General features: G+C 40.8%; 1 protein-coding gene across 1 annotated transcript; it reads right to left on the reverse strand.

The window, feature by feature from the left end:
* Positions 1 to 1346: 1346 nt before the first annotated feature.
* On the reverse strand, positions 1347 to 10207 carry HMGB1 (high mobility group box 1). Its single transcript, XM_073341107.2, has 5 exons — positions 10020 to 10207; positions 7047 to 7209; positions 6691 to 6836; positions 5345 to 5519; positions 1347 to 3257 (listed from the first exon to the last, which is right to left on the reverse strand). The coding sequence occupies exons 2-5, from the start codon at positions 7194 to 7196 to the stop codon at positions 3081 to 3083; spliced, it is 648 nt and encodes a 215-aa protein (XP_073197208.2). The 5' UTR covers positions 7197 to 7209; positions 10020 to 10207; the 3' UTR covers positions 1347 to 3080.
* Positions 10208 to 11103: the final 896 nt, after the last annotated feature.

The following is an 11103-nucleotide window of genomic DNA, read 5'->3' on the forward strand; positions in this document are numbered from 1 at the left end:
ATCTCTGGAGCTTTAATGGATCTCTAACAGTAGTTAGACTGAAGAAAATTTACCTCTGGTTTTCTCAGAAGATAGAAGTTATAATTAGGGTTGGAATAATTAATTTTCATATGACAGGTTTCAGAGTAACAGCCGTGTTAGTCTGTATTCGCAAAAAGAAAAGGAGTACTTGTGGCACCTTAGAGACTAACCAATTTATTAGAGCATAAGCTTTCGTGAGCTACAGCTCACTTCCTCAGATGCATATCATGGAAACTGCAGCAGGCTTTATATATACACAGAGAATATGAAACAATACCTATTCCCACCCCACTGTCCTGCTGGTAATAGCTTATCTAAAGTGATCATCAGGTGGGAATAGGTATTGTTTCATATTCTCTGTGTATATATAAAGCCTGCTGCAGTTTCCACGATATGCATCTGAGGAAGTGAGCTCACGAAAGCTTATGCTCTAATAAATTGGTTAGTCTCTAAGGTGCCACAAGTACTCCTTTTAATTTTCATATGTAAATGTCAATTTCACTGTACACATTCAAAGCAGCAAAAAAAAATTTCCATTCATAATCAAAATTTACAAATAAACACTATGAAAAGTACTGCTTTGTATGTTTGGACATGTTGAGAATGTGTTTTAATGGCTAAAGCTTTAATTTTTTTAATCTCAACATCTAGTTATTACTGTAATTTCCCCACAACTATTACAATTCAATTGAAAAAAATTGAAAATGCTTAAAAACAAACATTGATATCCAACAAAATTATAAAAGTAATCAAATTCTCCCGAGCCTAATTATTGCAGATCCCCCCCATCACTTACCTTCATACTTAGGGATGCTGGGTTTTTCCCCCCTGCATTTTCACTTTTACTGAAAACAGGCACTGACAATTGTGGCAAGAGAGAGCTACTGTCCTTTTCTGGCAAATAGTAATTACTCTGAGTTACAATTCTACTGTATAAAAAGTGATTACTTCTAGTGAATTATGGTTTAAGGGCAGTGTCCAATCACAAATATTTCAGTAAGTTTATCTGTCCTACATTTCTTGCTCTCCACGAAGAGATCTTTTGATTGGCACTCCCTCTTTTGTTTCAGAGTAACAGCCGTGTTAGTCTGTATTCGCAAAAAGAAAAGGAGTACTTGTGGCACCTTAGAGACTAACCAATTTATTAGAGCATAAGCTTTCGTGAGCTACAGCTGAGGAAGTGAGCTGTAGCTCACGAAAGCTTATGCTCTAATAAATTGGTTAGTCTCTAAGGTGCCACAAGTATTCCTTTCCTCTTTTGTTTGAGGCTGAAAGCAAATATGTAAATGTATACAGGATACAAATGCGAGTCAGTTAACTAAATATTTAAAACCTCTGCAATTATTAGTTTATTAGTATCATCCAGGATCCAGGTGTTCAGTATTTCTCCTGAAGTTATACATAAACAAATGCAAATCGAAATAAGAATCTGAAAGTCAAAATTGTATAACAAAACAATACTCCATCACAAAAGCGTGTAAAATTACAATGCTATTTTTAAACACTGGCACTTGAGAACCATAATTTTAATAACCACAAAATTGCCAAATTGTCCCCCAAACTGGTAAGCAGGTACATGTGAAAATAGTTACAGTTGCCAGCACTTGAAGTTTTACTGAATATGCAAAAAACAAACAACAACAAAAAAAAAAAAAACAGCTTTGGTTTTGGAAGAGAATTATATTTGATCAAATTAGACATTGTTGGTATATATCATAGTTAAACATTTCACTTTTTAAATGCAAAAATTTAATAAAATGTACTTTTCCATACAACTATATTTAACTTATAAATGGGCAAACGTGAAGAGTGCGGTATAAAACCTAACGGGAAAAATACATCTTATCTCATTTTAGTTTGAGACAATATACAACTTTGTTTAAAGGGCTAAAACTAGAATTTTAAGATTAAAAATATGAATTTACAGAGATTTAACAAATAATGGTACCATTTATAGAAAATGTTGGAAAGTAAAATCCTTTCTTGTGGGCTATTTACTACCAGGAGAGTTTCATGGTATAAAGTCCACAGCCATCACTATGTTGTGACAAAAAAATCAATATGGTACTTTTATAATTTTTACCTTCATACATTTTAGGGGCATGTTTATCTCTTAAGTGTTCAGAGATTTACAAATTCAACTTCCATTACATAGTAATGGAGTCACATGTAAATTCCTCACACACCATGATGAGAGTATACCCTTCCTACTAGGACAGCATTTTCGAGGTTTTTTCTGAAGTATTCCATGCTGTAAAACTAAATTCTATACTTCTCAACTCTCCAAGTCTGGTAAACTTACGCAACTCAATGTTACATTTCACAAAATCCGAGCAAATATCAGTTGGTTGAGATTTGTTTGTTTGTTTCCAGTTACGGAAGAAAGTTCTGTTTTATCATATGCCTGTATATTTCTTTGCCTACCCTATCATGATTATGAAGGGTATGCAGATCAAAGCTTTGTTTATCAGCTGGTTACATGAAAAGATGAAAACTGTAATAATCACGTGATCCCAAATGGGCATACAATAAAGCAAAGATGAGTTCCCCTCAAAAAAGAAAAATTATGATTTTTCAAGGGCACCTATTAAAAGGACAACAATACTAATAAAAAAAATTGTATTTACTCAGAAGCATTCAGAATGTCAACAAAAACAGCTGCAACTTTTTTTTTGCAATTACAGAGTGGTATTCAGTTAACAGAACAACAATTATTTTTATGATGCATCAGAGACAACTGAAGATGAAAAATGAACTACATCCCCATATATAACTAATTTGTGCTGTGCACCAACAAGAACCTGCTTTAAAACTTCCATGCCAATTTACAACCCCCACACTGTACCAGGCAAGTTTAGTGGCCATTGAAATACCACTAAGGACAGGGCTATCTAAAGACACGTTCGGTAGTGTGTTAACTATACAAAAAAAGAGACACTGTACAGTTTAAAAACAAATCTTACACAGCCTTACATTTCAATTTTTTTTTCTTTAAAAGGAGTGAGTTGTGTACAGGGGGTTTAAATGCTTTATAGACAAGAAATTGCTCTAGAAGAGACTTATTCATCATCATCGTCATCCTCCTCGTCATCCTCCTCATCATCATCCTCCTCCTCGTCATCCTCATCATCATCCTCCTCCTCCTCCTCCTCCTTCTTTTTCTTGCTCTTCTCAGCCTTGGCAACCACCTTTTTTCCTACATCAGGCTTTCCTTTAGCCCGGTATGCAGCAATATCCTTGACAAGAGAAGTGGGAAAAGGATCTCTTTAAGAGATTTAACCAGAATTCTTGCTAAAACTTTCAAACAACATTTAGGACTTTTGCTGATATGCTGTAACCACTGAGGTATCTCATCTTCACACACACAAAAAAAAAAATGCACACAAAATCCTTATCTAGGACATACAACCATAATTAGCCATCCACAACACATCAAAATGACATGGTCTAATATGTGCAATGTTATGCCTCAGTGAAATGCAATTACATGGCATTCTGCTTAACTGAAGTTTAAATCAACAAAAAAGGTACAAGAACTTTCAAGAGTAGACAGGGCCACTTTCTGCATGCAGTAAATGTATTCTATAGGCTTACACTACATAAAACTCAAATTCATACTTTTTCAAAACTTCATATAAATCATAAAATGAAGCTAGATGATTGCCAATAAAGATCAAGTCATAAAAATCAGTTTAACCCCTGGCTTTATAAAAGAAAAAGAAAGAATATAATTTATCCTAGTATGTATTAAACTTATGACTGGGCAATGCCTTTAGGCAGATGGCCTAAATATTGAAAATGTTCCTCCCATGCAGTATTCTTTAAACTGCTCTCTTTGCAGTTCTTTCAGTATCTCTTAAAATTCGTAATTTATTTCAGAAGAAGTGGCATTCACTAACTAATATCAATGGTCTTTAAATGAAATATTTACCAATTCTAGATTTTCAGACCTCCAACATTAGTTTGCTCTAGAAGGAAACTTTACATACATCAAATCCCAAGCACATGTGCAAGTTTAGTTGACAAATTTGGGTGATATCAGTAAAAGGAGAAACAGCTGCAAGTAAAGGTTAGTGGCTTCAGATTTTTCCCCCTGTAATATTTAAAATAACCCTAAACTAAAATGCATCAGTCACTTTATAATTTAAACTACTGGGGAAAGTTTACTTGTAGCTCTGAATTTACTCTTTGTTTAAATCATACCAATATGTAAATTTATATGTGAATAATTAATTTACTAAAGACCAAATCATGCCTTGTGTTGCACACAAAGGGCTAACACAGGAAGTTTTCTAACCCACAGTGTATCTGCAGGGCATGATTCCTACCTAGTGCTAGAGGCCCCCAACGTGCAGTTACTTACCCATTTCTGTGCCACCATCCCTTAACTGATTTTGTTTGCCAGCAAGGAGACACTATTGAGCAGCATACATGCTAAAGCGTGCAATACGTTGCAGCCAGGGGTGCGTACTATTCCTTTATAAAGGAGAATTGGTACATATCCCATCATACATTCCTCTCTCCCTTAGCTATCTTGCCCTGGGATGGGAATATGGAAATCCAAATGCCATTGCCACTGCTCTATATCCCCAATACTCAAATAGAGTTCCTAACACTGAAGTAGGATTTAGCCTTAATGATACAAAAAAATAAGTTAATAGGTTGACAAGGGTTTCCTAAGATGCATGAACAACTATGTTATCTGTCTGAAGGCAAATCAAAGTGGGGGTAATAGAATACATGTCTAATACAAACATCTAGTCCTCTAATATTTAACTCTTTAGGTATAAACTAAAAACTGTTCTTTAAGATAATTAATATGAACATATGCTATGACTATTTCTTCAACAGTGTGTGGCAAATGCCAATAAGGAAAAATGTTTTCTTTAAATTTGCATTACTTAATAGCGCAAACTGGTTGCAGAAATCAGCTGCTGCCATGAACCATTACTTTTAATATTCAAAACAGATACAGGGATATGTACTAAAATATCAAAAGATAAGATTTGAAGTATGATGAATGAAAGTGTCATAATCCTCACAAGGACATGCTATTAGAGGTATTCTCTAAGGTAATTTGACATTTTCATAATTATACTTGTGACGTACAATGTAAGAGTACTCTAGAGGAATTTTCTTTTTAAAAACCAAGCCAATCACCCAGTCCTTTGATATACACAACTGTCATTCATTTATGCACAAGGAGATGTTACGTTATTTTGCCATAAGAAGAAGAGGGATGATCACTTACAATTATTTAATCATTCAAATTTGAATTGGAACAGGGAAGAACCTTTTGCTCACGCTGAATGCCATTATTTACCTTTTCATACTTCTCCTTCAGTTTAGCAGCCTTCTTTTCATAGGGCTGTTTATCATCTGCAGCGGTGTTATTCCACATCTCTCCTAGTTTCTTTGCAACATCTCCAATGGACAGACCAGGATGTTCTCCTTTGATTTTCGGACGAAATTCAGCGCAGAATAAGAAAAAAGCTGAACTGAAAAGAATAATTGTAATTTTAAGTATAAAGGTTAAACTATTGTACTAGACATAGCAAGTTTTGAGACCTTCACTACATGATGCAGTGTGCTTTAACATAGTATTACTAAGGAACATTTAGTGTGCACCAGCAGTCTGCACATTAATTGGTCTGTGTAACACATTAGTGCACTTTAGAAATTACATTCCCATGTTGTGCATAATCCCACCAAGTTTCTCTGATTTTAACAGTTGTGAGAACATGGACTGTGCGAACTGCTTCACAGGAAATATTAAAATAATCTCATGATTACTGTAGAAGGATTTCCAGATGTCAGTACCAGCCACTCTTTCTTAGTTTATTTTTTAGTGTTTGCTCCATTTTAAAAATAGAAAGATTTAGCACCATACAAGCTTGGTATCATAATAATTTCACATTTATCTTTCGGTGGTACGGCCTATTTTAAGGACAAAGGCTCAATTCTGCAAACTGTTTCATGCATGCAGTTCCCTGCGCCAGTACAGAGCCCCAGTGACTTCAAAGGGACTCTGTGCAGACACAAGGTTCTGCATTTGCCAGAATGGTTCCAGGATTGGGGCCTAATATTCTACCACAATTTTAATCTAAAGTTATTTCATCTGGCTGCTAGCAACATTCTATTAATAAAAACAGTCAAAATTGATCATAACAGTGTTGGGTTTATTTTTAACAGATAAATTTATTCCAACAATTTTATGTCAAGTTCCAAGTAAACGATAATTGAAATGGATAAGATTTATAGATCCTAAAGCCAGAAGGGGATCGTTATGATCATCTAGTCTGACATCCTGTACATCACAGGCGTAGAACTTCTCCAAAATAATTCCTAGAGCATATTTTTTAGAAAAACATCCAATTTTGGTTTAAAAAAATGGTCAGTGATAAAGAATCCACCACAATCCTTGGCAAATTGTTGCAATGGTTCTTTACACTCTTAAAAATTTACATCTTATTTCCAGTCTGATATGATCTTTTTTATATAACTAAATCCCACTGATTTTTAAATGTGGTTACCGGCAGCACTACATTTTGAAGTTGTGTACTCTTCTATACTTCAAATCCCCTAACTCTGATTTTTAAAAGATCATTTTATGGATACATTTCAATGCAATGCTCCTATACAAGACACACTAACTGGAAATCTACTTACGGAGGCCTCTTCGGTGCATTAGGATCCTTGAACTTCTTTTTTGTTTCCCCTTTGGGTGGTATATAATTTTTCATTTCTCTTTCATAACGAACCTTGTCAGCCTTTGCCATATCTTCAAACTTTCCTTTTTCCTTAACAGACATAGTCTATAAAACAATAAATAGGGAGTGAGTGCATGATTCAAAAGTGCATCCGATCCCATTCCGAACTGTAGCGGGAGTAACATTAAAGGCAGGAAATGCATTCACACGTATCTGAACAATGTAAGTAAATATAATCAAGACTGAAATGATATTAATTTAAGGTAATCTATGCTGCAATACTGTAAATTAGTACTGTTTTTTGGTTTATCTTACCTTCCACCGTTCTGAACATTTTTTTGAGAACTCTGAAAAGTTCACTGAAGCATCTGGGTGCTTCTTCTTGTGCTCCTCCCGGCAAGTTTGCACAAAGAAGGCATATGAAGACATTTTACCTCTTGGCTTCTTAGGATCACCTTTGCCCATTTTTGCTGATTTTCTGTAACACAAAAGAAAAACAAACTTTTAAAACTACTTTTGGCCCCCACACAATATCATATGAATTTGGGAAGAATGAGTATGTTGACTAAGATCTGCAAAAGCAGCTTTCTGAACTTTTATGAGAGGACCTCTCAGACTATATACAAGCTACAGCTCTCTCCTGGAAAACTATATATTACTTGCAAAAAAGACTGCTATTACAGAGCGTTTTTTAGTTCACCTGGTCAATACAAATAACCTGGTCTTCAAGATATTTGGCTATTATTAAAAAAAAAAACTTCCTGTTATATTTAAAGAGTCATCAGCAATCAAGAGTGTCTGTTGCTAGTCCATTTGCAGGCAAGTATTGACATTAGTCTCAAGGGAAGTTGCTCCCCTCCTGGATTGGTAGAGCACAGCAGCCACATGTCATCTAATTATGGGATAGAAAGGCTTAAACACGAATTATTGTGGGGCAGGGGGAAATATTACAATACTCTATCTGGATCAGCCTGTTGGGTTCTTAAGTATTTACTCTTAAGTTTTTTTCACTTTCAAAATGCTTTACAAATATCAGTTTGCATGAAAAAAGTACAGAAATAAAGTAAGCCAAGTTACTTTCCACTTTAATTATACTGCAAAATCTATTCTCCCTACAATGTGCAGCTAGAAATAGTGGAATTAAATACAGCACTGAAACATGTTATGTTCCAACCAATGGCTTTAAAAGCATGACACTTATATATGACATAAATAAAAGTGTGCTCATTGAGCAGACATCCCCGTATCTTTTAAAGGGTACAGGGGATGGAAAAATATCTTCTCAGCACATTCACACACAAGGTAGATAATTTCTCCATAAGTCTGGGGAAAAAAAAAAAACATCTCCAGTCCACTGCGGCATAAACTTTGCTCTTCCAGAGAGGAGTGAAACAAGTGGGTGGTGTGTGCATGTATTGCCACAGAAGCAGCGTTTCCGATCGGTTTGGCGTATGGACAAACAGATTTCTGCTCTGTGACTAAACACATCCGGTTTGAAGTTTCCATTGAGTAAACAAGACTGCAGAACCAGGAGCTATTCCTGCCAGCAATGGAGATGCTTCCAGAGCAACCCTTTCACTCAAGGATAGTTTAGTGACATGGGTGGGATGGGGGGTTCACTTGTTCCTTTTCATAGAAAGGAAGTGTGAGGAAAATAAATAAAAAATGAAACAGAGGAATTCATATTCCACAGCACATTTTATTAATACTGTAAATGTCTTTTCACCTTAGACACCCCAATTAAAACCCTGCAACTATCATATTAACTTGCATTTAAAAGCAATCTTCCTGCCATCTTGAACATTAGGGGGTGGAGGAAAACTTAAGTTCTCTTAAAAAGTGATTTTCTTAAAATGCTGCAAAAGGGGGCAAAAAAATCAGAGAAAGGACACAGTAGATGGTGTATGTGTTTGCATCAAAAATCTTCCAGATTTATGCATTCTGGAAAGACATGCAGCAATAACTTCAGAGGAGGAGATTCATTTATTTTCTTAAAACTGAAGGCACAGTTGTGGCTCACTTGTGTAACCAATCCCCACGCAGAAGAATTAAATGCACTTTTTTTTTTTAATTGTGTTGTTGTGCGCCGCTCTTACTGGTGGGGGAGGAAGAGGAAGGGGAAAAAAAAGCCTGCGTCTACTAATCATGTCTTCGCAGCTGTAAAGCGTACAGAGGTGACTGCAGGATCTAGACTAAACCCACGGCTGGCGCTGCCACGAGCTCTCAGGCTAAGCCAACCTCACTGCAAAGCCTGCGCGCCTCTGTCGTGCCTAACGGGGAGCGTGTGTCTGATCAGTCTCTAGGCAGAGCTGTGGCGGGTCCCGCTCCTGGGCGAGGGTTTGCAGTGGCGCAGGCTACTCCTCGGGAAGGGCAGCAGCAGCAGCGCTATTCCTCCCATTTTCTGCGAACAGCCTGACAATGAGAGAAAGTCGCCCTGAAATGTGCGCTGGGGCAGCCCGGGTGCGGCGCGGCGGCCGCGCTTTAAGGAGGGCCCCCGGCTCCCAGTCTACCTACGGCAGCGGCGCGGGTCCCCGCTGCTCTCGCCAGATCAGAGCGCGGCTGCCTCCCGGAATGGCCGCTGCTCGCCGCCGCGCAGAGAACATGGCTCCTTCCTGCCTCCCTTTGTGTGCGCGCCCGGCGCACGCTCAGCCATGACAGCGGTGGGGGAGGGGGGAGGGGGGAGGGGGGGGGCCGCGCGCTCCCAAGCGCGGCCCGAGCCCCCGGCGAGCTGGCCGGGTCCGGCCGCAGCCCCAAAGGGGGCCCGGCATACGGCGGCCGGCCGCTAGCCCCGGTTGGGAAACCCCCTGCGCGGCCCTGGCTGAGGGAGAAAAGGCGGCTGGAAAAGTTCCGCCGAACTGCGCCCCCGCCCTCCCGCCCTCCGCACGGCGCTCGTCAGCCATGTTCCAGCGAGCGCAGCTCCGGCTCGCCCGCCGCCGACACGGCCCCGCGCCCCGGCCGCAGCCCCGCTGCGGAGCGCCCGGCCCCCGGCCTTGCGGCGACAGTTGCCGCAGGGCGCCAGGAGCACGCGGCGCCGCCCGCGTCCTCCCCCACCCCTCGCAAGACCGAGCCCGACGGGGAGATTTTCCCTTCTGTTTCCATCCCCTTCCCGCTTCACGAACTCGCCCGCTTCCCCCCGGCCGGCTCCCGCCCCGCCCGCCGGCGCCGCCGCCCGCCAACAGCCTGCCTCAGATGCAGCCTAATTCGCCTTTGTGTGGCTGGGGCAGAGCGAGCGCTGCGCTAGCCCCGGAGCCGCCGGAGCGCGCAGCCCGCCCGACCCGGGATACTCACCGCCTCGCTCGCTCGCAGACTCACTCGCTCGCTCACTCAGCAGCGAGCCACAGGCGCTGAGACACTTGCCCGGCTGCTCGCGCTGGCCCCCAATGCTGCCTGGTCTCGCTGTAGCCCAATGCACCGCAATGGCTGAGAGCGGGATCGATACGCAGCCTCCTCACGCTCTCAGCGCTGGTAACATTACTCTCAACACAGCCTCGCTCCTATTGGCGGCCGCCAAGCCAGCGGCCAACCTGATTGGTGGAGCCCCTTCCATTGTCCTGACCAGAGGGCGCCGCGGATTGGCCGCGGAGCGGGATACGTCACTGAGGTTTGAAAGGGCGCGCAAATATAAAAGTGAGTGGAGGGGTGGCTGGCTGAGGCGGGATGTACAGCTCGGAGAGACTTAGTGCAATGCTGCTGTGCATGAGGAGAGCAGCTCATAGGCAACCACGCACTCCCAGCCTTGCCGAAGGGCGCCTCGCTCCCCCGACCGTACAGCCACTTCTGTCTCCCTAAAGCGTACCTGGAGGCCTACTTTGAGAACCCTTTCCCCACACACCCTACCCCCAGGCTCCCACTGCTACGAGGGAAGGGGACAGCAGGCCATTGTGTTACAGCAGTGGCAAATACTGACCCTTAGTAAATGGTTCATGTTGCTGAGACAGATGCTCCCAGAGCATCCTAATACAACCACCACATATTTCTATGGTGCCTTCTATCTAAGATATCAGCACACTCTACACACTATGAATTATTTTATGATAAATAACACCATTTTACAAATGAGGAAAGTGAGGCACAGATACATTAGATATCAAGCCATGGCAGGTCTCTAGGAATCAAATCCAGGTCTCCTGCCCCCCCACACATCTTATTTAAACCTCTAGGTCACACTTCCCCATACAGTAATGTCTATAGAGTAGTCCAATCTAAACACATGATATGCCATGTATGTTTTTACCTATATGGATTACTTTATCTGACATAGCTACGTTTCAGGCACAAAGCATGATCTATTCTACAACTTAAAAGTCAAGAGTAGGAGGCAGTAGATCTGGGTTCTATTTACAGCTTTGCAACAGACTTCCTGAAGGCTGGT

Source organism: Lepidochelys kempii, chromosome 1 (genome assembly GCF_965140285.1).
Source record: "Lepidochelys kempii isolate rLepKem1 chromosome 1, rLepKem1.hap1, whole genome shotgun sequence".
In the NCBI taxonomy this organism is placed as follows: domain Eukaryota; kingdom Metazoa; phylum Chordata; order Testudines; family Cheloniidae; genus Lepidochelys; species Lepidochelys kempii.

Coding starts and splice junctions, on each gene's coding strand:
- HMGB1 (XM_073341107.2), bottom strand. CDS start 7,196: ATGGGCAAAGGTGATCCTAAGAAGCCAAGAGGTAAAATGTCTTCATAT. Junction 6,837..7,046: donor AATGTTCAGAACGGTGGAAG/GTAAGATAAACC, acceptor ATTGTTTTATAG/ACTATGTCTGTTAAGGAAAA. Junction 5,520..6,690: donor AATGCACCGAAGAGGCCTCC/GTAAGTAGATTT, acceptor TATTCTTTTCAG/TTCAGCTTTTTTCTTATTCT.